The 21,509-nt window shown below is 35.6% G+C and overlaps 1 protein-coding gene across 1 annotated transcript in view; it reads right to left on the bottom strand.

Moving 5' to 3' along the window:
• HMCN1 (hemicentin 1) overlaps positions 1-21,509 on the bottom strand; it is a 470,019-nt gene that overhangs the window by 272,782 nt on the left and 175,728 nt on the right. The window contains 5 exon segments of the mRNA XM_030936855.1: positions 2,521-2,665; positions 4,198-4,461; positions 5,354-5,474; positions 16,015-16,121; positions 19,340-19,511. Of these exon segments, the coding sequence (XP_030792715.1) occupies positions 2,521-2,665; positions 4,198-4,461; positions 5,354-5,474; positions 16,015-16,121; positions 19,340-19,511 (809 nt within the window).

Here is a 21,509-nt window from a genome sequence, read left to right as displayed (position 1 = left end):
AGCCCACTGCAGACAAGAGACTTTCCACTGAATTCTGAAAGTGGTATAAAATATGATACCTTATGGTGATATCTCCAGATCTCTCTCCATCCAAACACATCATACTTATCATCAAAAACCAAGAAGAACTTACTGAGCTCTTAACTCCTATTTGCTACAACTAGGGTTTGTAAAAAAAAGTTAAAACAGGTTTCTGTGCCTTAGGAAAGTGAGAAACAAAGCAAGGTCATTGTTCCATGTGTTTTAGTAGCTGAGAAAATTCACTTTAGTTAAACATTGTTTCCTTTCAATTCTGTAGGCACTAACTACATGCCAGTGGTTCTTCTTGTCACTTTCAGAATGAAAGCAGAATACCACTTGACTCCATACCATACTGATCATGTAAGCTGTATCTTCGAGGCTTAACAGGAGTATACTAAGCATAAATTTGTAAATGTCATCATCTAGGAGGTACTGGTAAGTTTCAGGAAGGTAGGGGTTTGGAATATGTACATCTTTGGTGTTTTCTTCAGTGCCTACTGAAAAGTTGAGCATACATTAGGATTAATAAAAAACACATTGATGGAAATTTTAGAACAGAAACTGAAGATTCTTTGAGTCCTAAATCCCTTTTTAAAAATGAAAGTTGAGATAGAGAAAGGACAAGTAATTTGTCCAAAGACATACAACCAGTTTACTAAATGCTTGAAGAATGTTCTTTACAGTTATACTTGTTCCTTTCTTGATTATGGAATGTTACATGAAAATAATTCTCTTTTTCATGGAGTCTTCTCAGTTGACATTAAGCATTATGTGGACATAATAAAAAAAGTTTTGAAGGGTAGACTTTGGAATAGGGAAAAGAACACGTCAAATAAAAATGCACCCTGCTGCTAATGCAAACGGATTCTCTCTTACATTCCCTGGTGACCAAAGTGACTGACATAAACAAACATTAAGTCACATGTTTCATGTTATTAGGAAATCTAGGGTAGGGACATGAGAGTGAATCAGAATTAGAGTATCAGTCTATCATCACTCATGCCTAATTTTGTCTCTAACTTCCCACATCCAAAGAGCTTAATATATGTCAGCAAAACATGTCATATCTCTGGGCCACAGAGCTGGAAAAATGAGAAAAAGAATTCTCGTGGCTTACCTCCCAGGAATGGTGTGGAATTAATGAATTAATGCTTCTAAAGAATTTCAAGTGTCTTTGAAAAATGTTACTGTTTAAACATAAAACAGAATTATTTGATTTCACCAGCTAGTTATGTAGCTTCATCATTTTATATCCTGGTCAATTATGTTGCTGGTTATTAAATACACAGCTAAATAAATCATTAAGATATACTATGTAAGGGGCAGGAAATAATACAGTTTAATCTTTAAAGAGTAGAAAATGTCCTAGTTATGATGAACATTCCTGCCATAAATTTTTGATTAAAATGAGTCCCCATAAAGTGATTGTATAAGCTGAGACTGTCAAACATTTAACATCTTACAGAAGTTATGTTGATATTGAATTAACAGTATAAAAGTCTGATAAAACAATAATTCCTAGAGATTTTCCCAAAACGTTGTTTCACAGTAAGTTAAAAGGCAACACTTTGCAGAAATCATTTTTCTCCAGTTTTCAAGGTTTACTTAGTTTTTATCATTAAATTACTTGCATTTATCTAAAAAGGTTACCCAACTTCACAAGGAAAAGCTGGTGCCCTCTAGCCCACTCCTGCTGATTGTTATATACAGGTGCCACACCTGCTGTGAACCACCTGTCACCCCACCTGCAGCACAGACCATGCCTCTCTGACCTTCTCTGCTCCCCTTCTCCTCCTGGCTCAATGGGCTTCAGCCATACCGGCCTCCTTCTGTCTGTCCTTCCCACATGCCCAGTCCACTCTAGCCTTCATACATTTGCATTTGCTCTTCCTGGTGTTTGAATACTCTTCTCTGGATACCTTGTTGATCATCTTTCTTGGCATCTTTATGTCTTTGCTCCAATGCCCCTTACTCTGAATTTTAGGATTTCAAATTGGCCAATGCTACATCCACTCCACCTATCAGCATTATTCAACCCAACTAACCTGCTGTATGCTTACCAGATTCACTTGTCATAACACTTTAAATCAGATTCAGAAACACTTTTACCATGAAGCCAATAAAGCTAAAGCTTCAGGGCCTCTCATTTGCAAGGTCTCCTTTCAAGATTTTGTACTTAATGTCATTTTCATAATTCTGTATTTGTCTTAACAACAGACCGTCAAATTATGAAACATTCAGATTCTATAACACAGGAGTCAACATTTGAATATGTTCCAGTATTTATTATATTATTATATTTATCTTCTGTTTACTGTCTCCCTCTATGACAATATAACCTCCACAACGGCACAGATTTGTCTCCATTTTGTTCACTGCTAATAGTCCAGACTATGTAGCAAGTGAGAATTTCCAGTGAAAAAGTACATTGCAATAATAGGCTATTTATATTTACATGTTTAATACTGAATCTTATTACTGACAGAAACATGTACCTACTTCAAATACTGATCTACTCCAAGTGTGACTCCATTTCTGACAAAGCTCAAGGTAAAGGGCAAAAGACTGTCAACAGAGCAGGGAATTTGGCCGGGCTGCAGATAGTACCCTGGGGTTTTCTCAGGCATTGTAACTTTGGGAGCATCTGGGAAAAAAACAAAAACAAAAACAAAAAACATAAGCAAAAAGGTCACAATGATGTTAAGTACTGCCTCTTAATCCATTCAAAATCTTTATACTTAAATTATTCCAGTAAATCCTCTGCATTCCAATTAACCCAGATCACTAAAAATTACTTTTTCTATCTTTATTTGTTCAAAGCTGGTTGATTTCTGGGTATCTTTATGAGCCCCTTACTACAGTATTCATTGAATCTAAGACTCCACAGTTTTTAAGACACAGTATTTTTTTGTACCACCAAGATAGAAAAAATGCTACCAAATAAGTAATAATATATCAATTCTAGAATATGTTTTTATTTCAAAAACATAAGAACCCACATATCTCAGAATCAAATTGTTTTTCCAAAATAAATGTAAAAAAATGACTTATAGGAATCCAACAGATTTTGTAGCATTCAAAGTAGGGGCTAAGCCAACTTTGAATATTGTATATGAGGAAATATTGAGGTTGGTTCTATTCTCACCACTCTACAACTAGTAAACAAAAGCTATAGAATTGTTCCTGAATTTCCCAAATCACTGTCTTATGTATAAATGATAAATTTTTGTCCCTCCACCTAATAGTATAATTTTATAAGCAATCTTATATCTCTGTCAGTCCATGGTTCAAGCTACAATCCTAAACATTGGGTCAGAGTTCTGGCTGGGCGCGGTGACTCATGCCTGTAATCCCAGCACTTTGGGAGGCCGAGGCGGGCAGATCACGATGTCAAGAGATTGAGACCATCCTGGCTAATACGGTGAAACCCGTCTCTACTAAAAATACAAAAAATTAGCCAGGAGAGGTGGCGGGCACCTGTAGTTCCAGCTACTCAGGAGGCTGAGGCAGGAGAATGGCATGAACCCGGGAGGTAGAGCTTGCAGTGAGCCAAAATCACGCCACTGCACTTTGGCCTGGGCGACAGAGCAAGACTCCGTCTCAAAGAAAAAAAAGATTGGGTCAGAGTTCAGTCATGAGCCTTGAAAAATAGCTCGAGTACCGCTAAGCTGAAATGCTAGCTGATGCTTCCAAATAATATCTAATCTGTAATCTCCTCTCTACATAGTAGCAAATGTACAATTAACTAGCCAACTAACCAACTAGACAAATAAATGCAGTGATCACCTGTTGTTTACTATGAACCGCTATCTATGGAGCAGAAAGTTTCTGACAATTGTATATAAACATTTAACCAATTTAGATAGTTTAAGCAAATATATGCCCCAGGCTTTTTTAGAGGGAAAGAGAGCACCAGAATTTTCCAGTTCCAGCTCTTATACTGACGAATCAAAATTCTCAGATTTGCAATCAGTGAGACTTAACATGAAACTTTGGATGTGCTATTTAACAGCTAAGAAAAACTGTATTGCCCTACATGTAAATGTTCATCAATTTGGTGATGCAGTAATAATATGAAGATACTACTTTTTATTTTATAGTCCGTTATGTACCTACGGGACAACGCCACCCCCTTAAACTGTCAATATTCCAATGTTGAATAAAATGATGTCTTACCTGGGACAATACTAGAAAAGGAAACACTTGATACTCTCTGGAAGAGGTAATCATCCTCATCATAGCCTGTTACTTTGAGAAAGAAAGCTTCATTTGGTGGTACAAAGTCAGAAACATTCCATATGCCATAAGGTTTTCGATCTGGGTAATATTTAACAGGAATAGTCTTAAGAGAACTGCCTGAGATATTCAAAAGTTCAAGAAGATCTATTCTAGCTGGAGTGGAAATTCCAGAAGTATTGAGCAGCACATAGGTAGGTATTCCTACAAGAGAAAGATTTTATCATTTATAAGAAACATGCAATTGAAGTTATATAACAAATAAGTATTTGCATGATAATAATATATGAGTACCATAAGGATGCCTACAAATTCTGGATCAGTTGCAGAATTGTTTCTACATAAAAGACCGTTTATGCATGACCAGAGAAACTTAGGAAATCCTAAGAAATTACTTTTATAGTATTTTAACTATGCTTACATGTAAAAAAAAAATTAGAATTGTGAAAACTTTATATAATGTTTGATCACATGAATACTTTTGAAGTTAAATTATTGTGTATCTTTCCAGGAAATGCAGCAATAAAAATAAATGAACAATAACCTCCCCCAAATTTTAACTGTTACATTATAGTTAAGCTTCTTTTCAGCTAAAAAATTATAAATCTTAATGTATAAATAAAATAAGAGGACAAGGTTTAAAAATCAATAATTTTATCTTTGAAAAACAATGATATGTAACGTGTTTAATTTTTCAGCTATATATACACATTTTACCTTGACAATAGGTAATTTATAGGTTTTGGTAAGAAAAAAATCTCAAGATCTGGGTTAGTAATTCTCAAAATTTAGTAAGTGTAAGAATCAACTGAGGTGCTGACTGAAGTCCATATTCCTGGGCCCTACCTTCCATGACAGGAGATCTGGAGTGGGGTCCAGGAATCTTAATTTTTAACAAGCACCCTCAGTGATTTTGATATCAGTGGTCTTGGGATTACGCTTTGAGAAAGTGACTAGGCCAAGAGAACAGTCACATTTAAAGCTATGCTTCTCAATTTTATCGAATACTACAAAATTATAAAATTATAGACAGTCTGAGAAATATTTTTCATTTGGATATCTACTATGTCAATTTAAATAATATGCACATACAAACCTTGCACTGGTCTGCTGACTGTTTTTTTGAAGTCCAGGGTAGGCTTTCGAGAAAAGCCAGCTCGGAAATCAATAGTACTAAGGCCAGTAATGCGAACAGAGTGCCTTCCACTGCTTGAGGTCTGAAAATATTTAATGACAAACCTGGTCAGCAGTTGAACCAGTATGCAGTTGAACCAGTATGCAACCCTCGCCAGTATGGGAAACTGCACAATATTTAATTAGGATCGATGTCCAAAAACTGAGGCTCTGATCTGGATGTTCTCAACATAAATATGATTCTATATTTCAAATGCAAGTTTTGTAATACATACCCCATGGGGACAGCTTTAAAAACCCATTCAGTCATATGTTTCATGCCTAATGATAAAAGATACAAGTGTTTAGTCACTAATGAATGGGCTGGAAATAAATCTGTAAAAGCTCCATGAGGGAATGGATCTTTGTTTTGGTCACTATTGTTAACATAGTAGATGTTTAGCAAATATGGAAATCTTCCACAAATACATCCAGGCTCAATTCTAGGACATTACAGCGAGTGCAAGCAATAGAGCTGACCATTTTCCAGATGTGGGCAACCTGGCATCCTCAGCTCAGCAGTGTTCCAGCAAAGGTACTCAGCATTTATTAAAAATACAAAGTCCTTAGTTCCAGTCCAGATTTACTGAATCAGAATATTAGGTCAGGGCAGTCTAGGAATCTGCATATCAAAAGCCACCTAAGACTTATGAACAAGAGTTCACCATTATTTTATTACATAGGTTACCAAGATTCTGTCTCAAAATAAAATGACCACACAATTCCAGCATTTAAGTAGAAGTAGGAGATGGGAGTGAAAGAAAAAATTCAAATAACACTAATGTACCAATTATCAATCTCAAACTCAACACTGAGAAGGCACATATTGAGGTATTATAGCAATGACAGAATGCACTGAAGTGTGCATATATATATATAAATTTTAATCTGGTAGACAGCCAGATTTGCATATATACATTTTAATCTGGTGGACAGCCAGAAGAATTCATACCATGGTTACCAGTGGGCCACTTCAAGAGCTGTGCAAACTACACAATATTCCCTGAATCACTGCAACTCCTTGTTATTTATCAATGTGGAGAAGAAGGAAGAGAAGATCTGTCCCTGTAGATACCATATTTCTTTCTTATTGAGCAGAATCTCAAGAACTCAAAGGGTAGTAAAATGAAGGGGAGAAAGAAGAAAAAAACACATCATCATGAAAGCTGTTGCTATATTCTTAGCATAAATGATGCAGCTAGTTACTATGGCTCATTTGCATAAAGGTTACAAAAGATTATATGTGTAAGTGTAGGGATCTTAGTACCACCCTTATTCCATTATTTCTCAATGAATATGTTACGAATTCCACATAATAAATTTAAAAAGGAAACTATGGATCATGACTCAATTTTCAATCAGGGATTTCCCATAGGGTTATATCAAACTTTGGTAATTCTAATGTCAATTTCTTTAGATAATGTAGAGCTTTATCGAAGACACTATCACCTACTAATTTCATGTAAGTCAATCAGAATGTTTGATATTACAATGAGTTAATTTTTATTTTTTCACTAACATCATATATCACTGTTAGTTGCCTTGCTCCTCAGAAAGTCCCTTATGATGAAACAGCTGTTGAGGTTACTAAGGACAAATAACATGTAATTTTCCAAATGCCTGCTGTCAAGTGCTCATCATCTGCCAAGTGTTCTGTGCATAAATCAACTAACAAAGGTGGGTTTTAAAAATGTGGTGCTTAATAGCTGAGTGAAAAAAAAAACAGAAATTATACAGATGTTTGAAAATATGCTAACCTCTACTACTAAATAACACGTTAAAGCAGATTTGATGAACAGGGAGCCCCTTATAAATTATATAAAATTAATGTAATATAAATTAACTTTGATCCTTCAAAGACCATACCAAGTAATAAAGTATGCAAAAGTAAGAATATAGGTTTACTATTCTCTGAACAAATATGAAGAGTATATTGCTCTGCTAAAATATGAAGAGTAATAAATAACAAAATATCTTAATTTCATGTGTTTATACTACACTGTAGACAGTGAGAATGTCTTCGATGAATTTAAAAGTGTTTGTAAATAAAAGATATCTTCAAGTGAGTCCATTTTTATATGCAATTAATCCAACTCTGGGCTAACCAGGGTAATGGAAACAAAGGACATCCCAAATAAACTAACACTGGTTTAAATATACAATAAAAAGAAAAAAAATGAGCTAATTTAAAGTTTTTAAAATAGTTTAGTATTAAAATAGCCTCTGATGTTAACTCATGCATTTATCATTATTTAATTATTCTCTTAAAAGAATTCTAATACTTGAACAGTATTTTAGGCACAGTAAACACCACATAAATTTCTTCATGAGAAAGCGCCAATAGTTTGATATCTATTAAAGTAAGCTATTGTTTTCATCTCTTTCCTATCTAAGCTCCCTTTAAAAAATATTAGTGTGATAGAAACAAACAGGTTTTATGTATAATGAGGGTATAACCCATCAATAAATGGAAAAGGGAGGAGAAAAAAGCACTAACATGCACAAAATGCACACACTATATATAAAGCTTCATTTTTTATACAAATTCTCACTTTTAATCCTCACAAAAGTCCCCATGAGAGAGTATTATTATCATCTTCACTTCATGGATCAGAGAGTTTAAGTGACTTGCTCAAAGTAACAGATACAGCAGGTAGCAAAGCTGGAGTCTGAACTCGGTGAAGCTCCAGAAACCAAACTCTACAGCTACCCCATGCGTTTCTCATGATCTCAATGAATTTAATTATGCTGGTTTGAGGGTAAATGTTGAAATATGCTGAACTGCTTTACACAATAAGAGGAGAGTTATATGGAACTTCTGGGACTATTCAGAGGAAAGAAGCAGAGAAATGTAATGGGGAGGCGAGGGGGTGGTGGCCAAGGAAAGAGCAGGAAAAGCACAAGGTGCTTTATGACATAGACCCCAAATTTACGAGCAAATCTACCAAATTCACAAAATGCTTGCTATTGATAGATTTCTTTTGATATTTTGAAGGGGCTGAGTTTTGCCCTACATCAAAGTACAAAAGGTTATAATCAACACAAATAATCAGAAGGCAATGAGACCACAAGCAAGAAAGCTTTTAGGAAACTGCAGGAGTATTGGGAGAAGACTTGGAGTCTCGTGAGTTACGAACCTGATGAGGTTAGAGGAGAGCTAAATGACACGAAGGTCTTGGAGGGGCAAAGAAAATTAAGCTAATTCTGTAACTGAGTCAAGCAAAGAGGAGGTCCAGCCATATTTTTTCCCTTCCCTTCTCTTCCAAATTATTTTAGCCATTTTAATACATTTTTAATAAATGTAATAAAATTATATAAATATATGTCATAAAATTAGTGAGGTCAAAATTACTGTCTTAATGTCTTTCTATTTGGTCTTTTATATCATCTAGATTCAACCTGTGGGTTATATTAAAATTAGAATATGGCTCCAAAAAGCACCTTTCCACTACAGAATGTCTTGAACTATTACTCCTTCAGAGTTACCCTAACCTCATGGCTTCTGTAGATAAGAGGGAAATCTAGCAGCAGCATTCAGGGTCAGAGCATAACATGAAACTTTCTAGATATTAGATGTTGAAGAGGATTTATCTGAGCTAGGAAGAGTTGTGTTTCAAAGTCGATTTATTCATAAAATTTCTAAATGTACATAATGAGCCACATTACTCCTCTGAATGAGTAGCATCACGTTCATTAAGTTGTGAAGGGGTCTGAGTCAGGAATACACAGGCTGCTGCAGTGTGAGCAGATGTGAGGTAAGGTCACGGTTTGGCAAAGACGAGGTTACACTAGATGTGATAGTTAAAATTAGGTGTCAACTTGATTGGATTGAAGGATACCTAGAAAGCTGGTAAAGTATTCTTTCTGGGTGCATCTGTGAGGGTGTTGCCAAAGGAGACTAACATTTGAGTCAATGTACTGGGGGAGGAAGACCCCCCTCAATGTGGGTGGGCACTATCTAGTTGGCTGCCAGCATAACTGGAACAAAGCAGGTGGAAGAAAGTGGGATAAGCTGGCTTGCTGAGTCTTCTGGCTTTTGTCTGTCTCCCATGATGGATGCTTTCTTCCGTTCCTCCTGCCCTGTTCCTCCTGCCCTTGGACAACAGACTCCAGGTTCTTCGGCCTTTGGACTCTTGGACTTACACCAGTGAGTCCAAGGGGCTCTCGGGCCTTTGGTCACAGGCTCAAGGCTTCACTGTTGGCTTCCCTGCTTTTGAGGGTTTTGGACTTGGACTGAGTCACTACTGGCTTCTTTCTTCCCCAGCTTGCAGATGGCCTATTGTGGGACTTTGACTTGAGATTGTGTGAGCCAGTTTTTCCTAATAAGCTCCCTTTCATATATGTATATATCCTATTATTTATGTACCTCTGGAGAACCCTCATACAGAGATACATATTGGTATCCTAAAGTTGTAAATAGGTAGCCTTGACCTACAATGCAGTAAGGGAAAAGAAGGAGCAAAGTGAACCAGAGTCTAGGTTTCTGAACTGGAGTAAGACTACCAAGAATGAAGGAGCAGGACAGGCTGAAGGACAATGGAACAAGCACCATGGAGAGCTCCAGCGGAAAATTACTTGCTCCTCTGAGATCTCAGCTCAGATCTTCCTGGTCAGCTCTACTGCAGATGGATTTACTTCTTAATTTAAAGGCAAAGGTCTGTTAAATGCCTGCCTACATTGAAAGTCCCTTCAAGGCAGTAACTATTTCATATTCATCACCCACAGAATGTCACTCAGGAGGCATGTGATAAATGTAGGTTTTGTAGGTTTAATAAATGACATGAAAACCATCCATGCACCTAATGTTGATGTTTTTTCTTAGATTTTCCTCAGACCAGCTAATGCCATACTCATCAAGAATTCACTAAATGTTTCTAGATGCATTATGCTAAGTATGTTCACACATTATCTCTTAAAACCCTATTATATCCAAAGATAATTTTATGGCACTACAAAGAAACAGAGGCTCAAAAGAATGATATTTATCTAGGTGTAGATAGCAACTTAAATGGCAATTATTCCAAGTTCAATGTCTTTCTCAGGTACCTAAGTCTGTGCATGGTATTTTGGAATAACATAATTTCTGGGTAGATTTACACCCTATGGCATATAAAACAATAACATTCTCCAACTATTTCTTTGCCATTCTACATTTCTGAGTACCCTTTCAGTTAGGAAAAATCAGGTCAGTGGGGTGCTAATAAATTCCTCTCTAACAAAAAAACCCCTAATTTTTGTCATTTTTCAATCTCTGTGGTGTAAATGTTCCCATCATAGCTGATTGCTAGCTCCGATGTTGCTGAACACAGAGCTAGGAAGAGAAACATATCATTGACTCTCCCTGAGTCATTATGAGCCAGCTCTAGTATACCATTAGGCCACAATAACAGCTTGCCTACTGGGTAATAAGGGAGTGAAATGTGTCGCTTCTGGGATGAGACAAAAGTAACAAATTTATTTTTATTTATTCAATGCCATATCCTCCAGGTTTTTCCCTCGTTAAGTGACTGAAGATGCTGCATGTTCTAAATTATGGTAGAGCCACCATCAGCTTGGGTTCCTGAGTGACTGTGAAGCAGAATACTCTACCAGACCCCATGGAACACAGAACATTAGTGAGGAATTAACCTTCTTGTACTAAGCCAGTGAGAATTCCTCCTAGCACTAAATATGAAACCTTACCTTTTATAAGTTGAATTAAAATTTGATTGATAGAGATGGTTTTTCTCTCTCCAACAAAGTTTCAATGTTTTATAAAATGGTAAATGTGCCCAAAGTAAGACAAACACAACAACTAAAGAAAAATTCAAGTATATGTGCTTTAAAAGAAAGTAAAGATACAATGTATGATTTACATATATTCAAGAGAATAACTAACCTGTCAGAATTCATGTGCCAACATTATTAGTAACAACTAATTCATGTATCAGAAACTGCTGAAGCACTTTACCAATATCTCATTTAACCATGACAATGTTGAGTAGCCATTATTTTACCCCACTTTCCTCAGACTTAGAGAGGTTAAATAATTTCTCCACGAACAAAAAGACATTAAGTAATGAATCTTGAATTCAAAGAGATGTCCACCTCTTTTCAAAGTATTTGCTCTTAAGTTTTAAATCCTCTCCAAATTAAAGAATAGATGGTTCCAATAAAATATTTATTAAGAACCTACTGTGATTAGGCATTGTATCAGACAAAGACACAATCATGGAAGCTAGATTTAAATACCATTATTTTGTTGGGCATTATGCATTTGGAGAAATGTGTGACAAGGAAATGTATTCAAAACATAAATTCTGCTTAAATACACACACACACACACACACACATATATGCACACACATATGCATATAAATTTACATATACCCAAGTGCATGTGTACCTAAGTGTACACATATCTTTTTTATAAAGGAAGCATTCTATTTGGTTGACAGTCTGATATTGGCAGGCCAAAAAACTGGAAAATTATCAAACATTCCCGTGACCCAAAACACCAATGCTACACCTAATCTATTTACTTAACACACCTTGTATAGACTACAGGCTTATTCATAAGAGTCACCAGGAAAGACTAATAGGAGGCCAGCATAATAATCTTCATGTGTGGTTCTTTCAGACTTGAGGTTGATTTAATTATGATTCCTAAACAAGCTTATGCCACTTGAGTAGGATTTTAAAAATATCCTTACCCTGTAGAAAATGCATTAGTAGGCTCTGGCTACCAATGTAACTATCTAAAACCAAAATATTTCTACTAGTCTCAGAATCCCAGTATAATTATGTGGTTGGGTACACATCTTTCTGTACTTGGGAGATTATCTAAAGACAGTTTATCCAAATGTACTTAATAGAAACATACCCCAGGGGATATGTTAAATTAAATGATCACACTGATAATCCTAGACTAATATAAACATTTGTACCACCTAAACACATTGGGTGCTGACAATTATCTAATGTCTTTGCAGGGAGTTTCCTTTAAAAAGCAGAGGACAAAATTTGGCTCAAGAATTTCTGTGGTTACATTCTAATACTCTATATTAGTTGCTGAATGGAAAAAAACATATTGCTGCTCAGAAATAAGATCCATGATCTGTAGCTTTCCTACTAATGGAAGTTTAGGAGCATAAAACAATCTTCTCTTCTGTTTTTAATAAAACTTTATGTTATTTCCAGTTACTTCTTTTTAACATGCTTTACCTGCATCAGAGGAAACCTAAAACATTTGAGTGTTTATGTGAATTATACAAATGAGTTGACTCTATCTCTGCTTAGTGAAAGTGCCCTAAGATGGAACAGTAAAGTACTTACCAGAAAAATCACATAAGAAAGGAAACTGCCACTCTCTTATCATTTTAAATCATTAAACACATTAGTGTTCCATGCTAGCACCTCCACTATAGGCTAAGTAAACCAGTTCTTCTGCCTGCTTCCCTGGATATCCTCAGAATAAATGTATTAATTTTTATTCATAAATATTTACGTAGTTCTTTCTCAGGCACTGTGGCATATACTAGTGGCAAAATCCAATCTATAGAAAAAGAGAGACAGAAAATATGTACAGAAATAAAAATGACAAGAGAGAAATTAATCCAAAAGGGAAGCGCAGAAAAATTTAATAGAAAGCCAGAGAGAAAAGAGCATTTTAGGGAAAAAAAAATCTGACAAAGTTTGATGAAAGTTTTGTCATTTGAGCTGAACTTTGTGGGATAGTTATAAGTCAGAATGGAAGAAAAGGCATTATAAAGGGAAGGAAAAGCTTGGAAGAAAGCATGGGGTAAGAGAATGTGGTGGGGGGAGAGAGACAGTACAAAATTACATATGACAAGAATGTAAAAACAAGTGATAGAAGATAACTAGAAAGACTGGCTTAAGGCTCAATTGGGTGGTCCTTGAATACCATGGTAAAGTCGAGTAATAGATTGTTCTCCATATTTGGGATAAAAACTGTTATGTGAAACATTCAAAAAGCCACTATTAATTTTAGTGATAGAGCAGACCTTTTCCAGATAGTCGAGCACATGGGAGATAGCACCAGGGATACACTATCTAATCTCAGACATTTCTCATCTTGAGAAAGTGCACATATAAAACATTTATCATTCATCAGACATCCAAAAGGGAAATCCAAAGTCAACAGATTTTATGTCATCAGATTCAGTTCAATTTCCTTTGCATCAACCTGATACATTCTTTTGGTATTTCATTTAGAAGCAAAATAAGTTTATTATTTTTCAATTTCATTATAATGCTTATTCTTTGTTTTCTTATTGTAAGCACTAATCCTACACTAGAAATGCTGTAAATCAGAGCTGGAGGCTCTTTTGGTAAAGGCTAGATAAAAATTTAAGATAAAATGATAATAGATACTGTGTCTTTTTATTGTTCCCTTAATTATAGGAGACTGAGCTTAGAGACTTGTCTAAACAGAGTTCTCATCACCTCCTCACCTGATCAAAGCCTCTGCTCACTCATAGAACTAATCCTCATTACTTCTCTGTTCTAATTATCAATTAAAATGTGCTTCATGTCCATTAAGTAAGTAGCACAGAACATGGCCAAGAGCAGTCAGTAAATGTTTATTGAATGGATGACTGAATGAATACTTGTGTGAGGCACAAGGTAAAATAACAGACATGCAATATCCCTCCTCTAGGCAAGAGTTTTACTAGAGGAAATACCACTGGTAGCAATCCAAATCACCTGGAAATAGGTACAAGTACTGCACAATAAATTGCTACTAACATGGAAGAATGGCATCACGTGCACGTATTTCACAGTCAATAATGGATTACTTAAGGTCAATATTCAGAAAGCAAGAAAAAATTATTCCAGTGGACTTGCTAGCTCAAGATACTGCTGGCTAAGTCATGCTTAAATTAAAGTATTTGACAAATGAAGAGACTCGACACTTCTTGTAATTCCTTCCTACTGTGGTCACAAAAAGTCAGACTCAATGCTAGTGATATTTTTGGCAAGTTAGTCAAAATAACCATTACATAAAATTTGGCCACATTTATTTAAAATATTGTAGCAGCAAAACAATTCGTCAATCTAATACACTCAATAAATACCAGGCACTATGTGCAAGGAACTGGGTGGAAAAAAACAGGCAGGTAGGGTCGTTTCTGGCCCATTCATTAAGAAATTACCAGATTTTCTTTCACATGCTTTTTCACCTATACCCTTATATTATCCACCTTGAAATAATCTATACAAGTTTCTATTTTTCCTGCAGGGCTTAGAGTTCTGAGAATACAAAACTAGTATCTTAGGATTTGAATAGATTTACAAGGTAAACATTCATTCTTTAAACTGGGGACATTAATAGAGATATTCTTTAAAAAAAAAAAAACTGATTGGCATGAAAAACGGCTCCTTGAATTTCTACAGTATATCAGCTACACATACGTTCACAGCAGCTCTATAATTTGAACTATGATCCCATTAATTCCATTTTTTATGTAAAAAAAAAAGGCAATGAAAGAGTAAACAATGTACAGGATATCTTCAGAAAGATTCTAGAGCAAGTTGTTTATTTGACAGCTGGAAGGAATGCTAACAACAAGAGGGGAGATAATGCAGGAACAGGAAGAGGCCGTCAAAGGGTGTGTTTTAAGCCTTTTCCCACAGTGGACACCTGGAGCGTGTTCCCTTCAGGTGCTAATAGCTGCTCCTGAGGGGTGTTAATTCCTCAGCAGAACAACCTTTTCCTGTTCTAGGAAAAAACCTCTAAGACACAGAAATGCAGATACTAGATTGGGAAGTACACTGAAAAACCTGAGAAATACGGGCAAGTCACTCAGGGCATCTGCCACCGTGGGACACACACGTCATCTGCGGCAGAACTAGATCTCTGATTTATGGTATCTTGAATTTTGAGTGTATATTTTTTCCTCCATACTGTCAAAATACAATGCCTTCTTAAAGGAAATATATACCGCTTAAGATAAGTTTAGGATACAAATACCACATTGTGCTAAAGAAAAAAATGAATAGAAATCCACCAAATAAAAAAAGCCAACACAGCACTTGAATGCTTGCTTTGAAACAGAAACGATACTATTTCAGCTGTATCATATTAATTTAATCCTCAGACCAATTCTGTAAAGTAAAGAACTGTGACTACCATCCCCACATGACAGAGAAGGAAAGCCATGCACAGAGAAGTTCTGTTACCCAGGCAGTGCAGCTGTGAAGGTGTGATGTTAAGATTCAAACCCAGGCAGTTTCACAACATAGCCTATGGCTCTAACCGTTACTCTCTGTTGGCTCCATCTCTGATTATTTTGTAAGCATGAAGTAGATAGCAAAATAAATCTACAGATTTCATGATAGGAAAACTATCTGAGAATTGTAAGTGTATCATGTGGCAATGATCATGTTCATGGTCCTCAAACTGAAAACTACCAAATTCATGTGATCAAGAAACCTCCTATAAACACCTATGTACATTGCTTTTTATTACAAGCACTCTCCACGATAGCAAGAGTTTATGTTTAAAAAAACCACTGTGTATACTTCACGAAACATGCCAACTTCAAAATAAAATAATAAACAAACTTTGTGAAATAACAGTACCTTCACTGTCCACATTCCAGCCTCTGGCTCTTTCACATTCACTACTTTGGCAGAGTTATGGATATTTAATAGCTCATTCAGGCCAAATCCCTTTTTGATCAGCTTCCCTGAAAGACAGAACATAAAGGTAACAAGCACAATCCTTCTCTCAGCTATGTATATTAGCTAATTTAACACTACGCAAAACTAAGAGCAGGATCAAATTTCAAATAACACTGGCACATGTTTTACTAAAGTGTGCTGCAAACTAACCCAAAGAGCCTTTATTTTCTATTCTGTGGCTAAAACACATTCAATTTCCAGTATCTATGACCTGATTGACACTTATACCCATAACTCAAAACATTATTTTATGTATTTCTAAAATATACTTAATTTTAGGGTGTCCAGTCATTAGAAACTGAAATAACAGATTACTATTTGTTGTGCTGATTTGATCATCAAATGAGAATAACAATTAGCAGATTGTAATCATATTTCCGAAGCCAGCCTAAATAGTAATTACTATGGTTACCAAAAAAGTTACACAGAGTCACTAGAGATATTTAGATTAAATAGATGGCAAACATAGCAAACCAGAATAAATGTCATTCTGGAGAGCACTCAAAGTATTACTAACATGAGAGCCCTGGGCATCTTTACACAAAGTGTAAAACCTTAACCGGTTTCCCATGAAGCACAGGAGAAGGCTTTTATCTGTCATAGGAATAATTAAAGGAGGCAGTATAATGAAGTAGCATGATACCATCGCCTACTGACCTGACATTTATCTAAAGTGTCCAATAGTTGGAACTTAGAAGAGAGGAAAAGCAAATTTGGAATTAAGCCACAGTTCAGTTTTTCACCTCACTCTTGACTTTCCCATGGACTACTTCTCTAGTTATATAAAGAAATAAGTTAGGCCAGGTGTGGTGGCTCATGCCTGTAATCCCAACACTTTGGGAGGCTGAGGTGGGCAGATCACAAGGTAAGGAGTTCGAAAACAGCCTGACCAACATGGTGAAACTCTCTCTCTACTAAAAATACAAAAATTAGCCAGATGTGGTGGTGTGCATCTGTAATCCCAGCTACTCAGGAGGCTGAGGCAGGAGAATCGCTTGAACCCAGGAGGCGGAGGTTGCAATGAGCTGAGGTCATGCTACTGCACTCCAGCCTGGGCAACAGAGCAAGACGCCATGTCAAAAAAAAAAAAGAAGAAAGAAAGAAAAAGAAAAAAAAAGAAAGAGAAAGAAAGAGATAAAGAAAGGAAGGAAGAAAGGAAGGAAGGAAAGAAGGAAGGAAGGAAGGAAGGAAGGAAGAAGGAAGGAAGGAAGGAAGAAGGAAGGAAGGAAAGAAGAAGGAAGGAAGAAGGAAGGAAGGAAAGAGAAAGAAGGAAGGAAGGAAGGAAGAAAGGAGGAAGGAAGAGAAGAAGGAAGGAAAGAAGGAAGGAAGGAAAAGAAGAAAGGAAGGAAGGAAAGAAAGGAAGGAAAGAAAAGAAGGAAGGAAAGGAAAGAAGAAGGAAGGAAGGAAAGAAGGAAAGGAAAGGAAGGAAAAAGGAAGGAAGAAGGGAGGAAGGAAGGAAAGGAAGGGAAAGAAGGAAAAGAAGGAAGGAAAAAGGACAGGAAGAAGAAAGGAAGGAAAAAGGAAGAAGGAAAGAGAAGGAAGGAAAGAAAGGAAAGGAAGAAGAAGGAAGAAGAAGGAAGGAAGGAAGGAAGGAAACAGGGGGAAGGAAGGAAAGAAGGAAGAAAGGAAGGAAGGAAAGGAAGGAAGGAAGGAAGGAAGGAAGGAAAAAGGAAGAAGGAAGAAGGAAGGAAGAAGAAGGAAGGAAGGAAAGAAAGGAAGGAAGGAAGGACAAGAAAGAAAGGAAGGAAGGAAGGAAGGAAGAAGGAAGAAAGGAGGAAAAGAAGGAAGGAAGGAAGGAAGGGGAAGAAAAGAAAGGAAGGAAGGAAAGGAAGGAAGGAAGGAAGGAAGGAAGGAAGGAAAGAAGGAAGGAAAAAAAGAGGAAAGGAAGGAAGGAAAAAGGAGGAAGGAGAAAGAAAGGAAGGAAGGAAAGAGGAAGGAAGGAAGAAGGAAGGAAGGAAGGAAGGAAGGAAGGAAGGAAGGAGGAAGGAAGGAAGGAAGGAAGAAGGAAGGAAGGAAAAGGGGAAAAAAGGAAAAGACAGGAAGGAAGGAAGGAAAGAAGGAAGGAAGGAAGGAAGGAAAGAAGGAAGGAAGGAAGGAAGGAAGGAAGGAAGGAAGGAAGGAAGGAAGGAAGGAAGGAAGGAAAGAAGGAAAGAAAGAAGTTATAAGCATCCTATGTTTGAATCAAAAGTTTTACAATCATTGTATGCCCAGTGACTTTTTAAAGTAGTAGAAAAATAATGCAATGGGTACAGGTACTCTGAGTCTCCAGGTAGCAGAAAACACAACTCTTTCCTCGGTAACATGGATGTTATTGCAGTAGAATGCCACTTCAACAGGAAAATCCATTTATAAGGTCAAACTTGTAGAAGTCTTGAGAAAGACATTGTATTTGTCTTGTAAATTTTAATGTGTTTGTGGCCTCTGAGAACAATTTCATAGGTTGTTTTCTTTTGGAAATTAGTTATTTTCTTCTAAGACAAATAAAGTAAGAAAACCAGTTATCCTCTTCCCTATTTATAAATACAGAGAAAAAATACACAACTAAAGCCACGGTGGAAATATAACTATTTTACAAATATTAGGTAAAAAATATTTCTAAATGAAAATGTTAAGAAAAGATTAAAGATTTCTGTCTTTACTAGACTGTTATTCGATGTAAATCTTATTGCAGTTATCAACTAGCAATTGTACCAAACAAATCACATGGTTATAAAATATACTTAAGTTAAGAGGCAAAGTGAATTAAAAGTTCCCTTTACTAAGAATATAAATTTGGTTTTTAACAAATATCTTCTGTAAAATTAAAATTTATCAAGAAAATGATAGAGTGGAAAATTAGTTATTTTAAGAGTTATTCGGTGTGAGTCATTTAAAAATAATGTAAAATACTGAATTTGACAGAATAAGTTACTGTAAAATATCTCCTCATATAAACTTTCAGGTTTTATTTAAATATTTTTATTTTGTATCATTTAAATATAATTAATTTACTAAATGTGACCTGCTTAAATATGAGAAGTTTTACCTTTTTGGATCTTATGTTAATTCAGCAATAGCTAGCACTTTCAAAATGTTACATTTTTTAAACACCTTCCTTAGCCACTTCTGTTTTTATTGAATTTATTCATGAAGTTGGCATTAACTTGACAAAAACAAGTGTGTGAAAAGTATTTTACCCTCTATGTATTTTGTATTTTATTATGTGATGGTTGATATATCTCACCTAAAGGATTGCGAATTTCAATCACTGGAGAAGGTCCACTCAAAGACACAGTGACCTCTTTTAGGCTGGGATCAAAAGGAATTTTCCAAGTATTTACAGCCTGTTCCAAATGATCTGTGGATAAGAGGTGAACTTTGGAGGCCTGTACTGCTTCTTCTACCCATTTTAATACCTATAAGAGAAAAAGAGAAGTGTAAGTGTTATCAGAAAACATTCGCAGTTTTATATCATCGCTGTTTCAGGTACTTTGGGTAATCAAATGACTCTGGCACATCCTGGACTGGTGTGAAATTTATTTCAGTCATTACTGAAGATAGGACTCTTTCTAATTCTGGTTAGTGTAGATTCAAAACAAAATGCTGGTTTAACCCATGTTCAAATTTCAAGTTTTCTATCTTGAATAATACATTCGAAATGAGACTACAGTGTACAAAATCAGTGAGGGGAGACATGCAGAGATATTACTGACAGTTTGCTATGTCTCAAGAGATAAGAACCTATTTAAAAACATGGTAGTGCTAACATGTGCAATCCCTTCTTCTTCTACTCTTTCTTTCCAGATTTTATTTCTTCCAGATGCAATTTGCAAAAGAAACCCAATTAGCAAATTATGAAATCCAATTTAAGTAAATTGGGCATATTAATTATTGTATTATACTGTAATTATATATAGTGTATTATAAGATATTACAGCATACTAATTATAGAAAAATAATTGCAATGTCACTAAAATAGTCATTTTTATAATAAAGTGAATAAGTAACAATATAATGGGAAAAGCACTGCATTAAAGAGAATAGAAAAATATTTCAGGTTAGGATTTAATACCAAGTAGTGCATTCTTGAAAAATAGTCTTTAAAAATCATTAAGAAATTGGGTTATAAAAAGGTGTTAATGTCTCATTGTGAACAAGAAAAACTTTGAATCCATAGAAAGTTTCTGTACTAACAAAGATAATTTCCCTTTAGACAAATACTGCATGTCTGTACAGGTACTCCTTGGATGATCTTACAATTTTAAGTCACGATAACCTTTGATCACCTCATCTTTCTCTGGTTTACATATCCCTTAAGACTGCATATCACCATGAAAATTTTCTTTTGTAATGAGGCATAAGACACTGAACAGAGCTGGATATTAAACTAAAGTCAAGCTATTAATGATTAAACAAAAACATTTTTTGAAATTTCAGTGTAGGTGGTCACGTATCAAGTAACCAAACAATAAATAACTGTGCAACATTTTTATTTTCTGTGAAAAGTATTATTTTACTTTTTTTCCTTTTCTTTCCCCCTAAGGATAAGGGAAGCATCTAAGACTTATTATCACATAACAATATGAAGCAATCACATTCATCATAAAATAAATGTTTATTGTTCAAGATACTTTTCCAGGTACTAAGTATTGATGACCACATTTTTAGTCATTAGGACTCAGATTTCCCAAATGTTTTGCATTTATTATATTTTTCGTAAAAATTCCTGTCCTTGCTCCAGTATCAAAAACCCTATCTCCTATTTCTTTGTGTATCCAAAATGAAGTATTGTGCTCTATACATGATAAAGGTATGTATATACTAATGTCAATGAAATTGGTCATAATGGTAATAATACTTATGTTCTTATTAAATAAAAGAAATTCATAATACAGGAAATGCTGTTGAAAAAAATGTATGTAAAATGTCCTCACAGTACCTCCACACAGTAATGCCACATCGCAGTGTTTTCACAGTCCACATACTTATATAATCTTAGCTTTCTCCCTCCCCAGCTAAATCCCCTTCTCTTCCCCTAGTTGTTTCGGCCATTGCTGAAGTGTTTCAGCAATGACTTCACAGGCAAAGTAAAGTAATCTGACTATGAAAGACAGAAAAGTTTTCTGTAAACAACAAAAGAGGCAAATTCAAACCAGACAGAAGAGAGAATCTGAGCAAGAACACTGAGACAGAGACAGAAGTACTCCAAATATGTTGGGAACATGAGTGACTACATCTGGCTGCAGTGAAGTGCTCAGATAAAAAAGAAGATGAGGCTGGAAGCCTGTGTCAGGACCAGAAAATGAATGGTCATTTTAAGTCAGGCTATGACATTTGGATTTCATCCTAGAGATCCCATGAAAATGACTAAAGGGCTTCAAGCAGAGGAGTGACACACTGAAATGATATTTTAA

The sequence above is a fragment of the Rhinopithecus roxellana genome, chromosome 8 (genome assembly GCF_007565055.1).
Source record: "Rhinopithecus roxellana isolate Shanxi Qingling chromosome 8, ASM756505v1, whole genome shotgun sequence".
NCBI classification, from domain to species: Eukaryota; Metazoa; Chordata; class Mammalia; order Primates; family Cercopithecidae; genus Rhinopithecus; species Rhinopithecus roxellana.
Note: the sequence above shows the minus strand (reverse complement) of the source record. Positions and strands in the feature narration are given on the sequence as shown.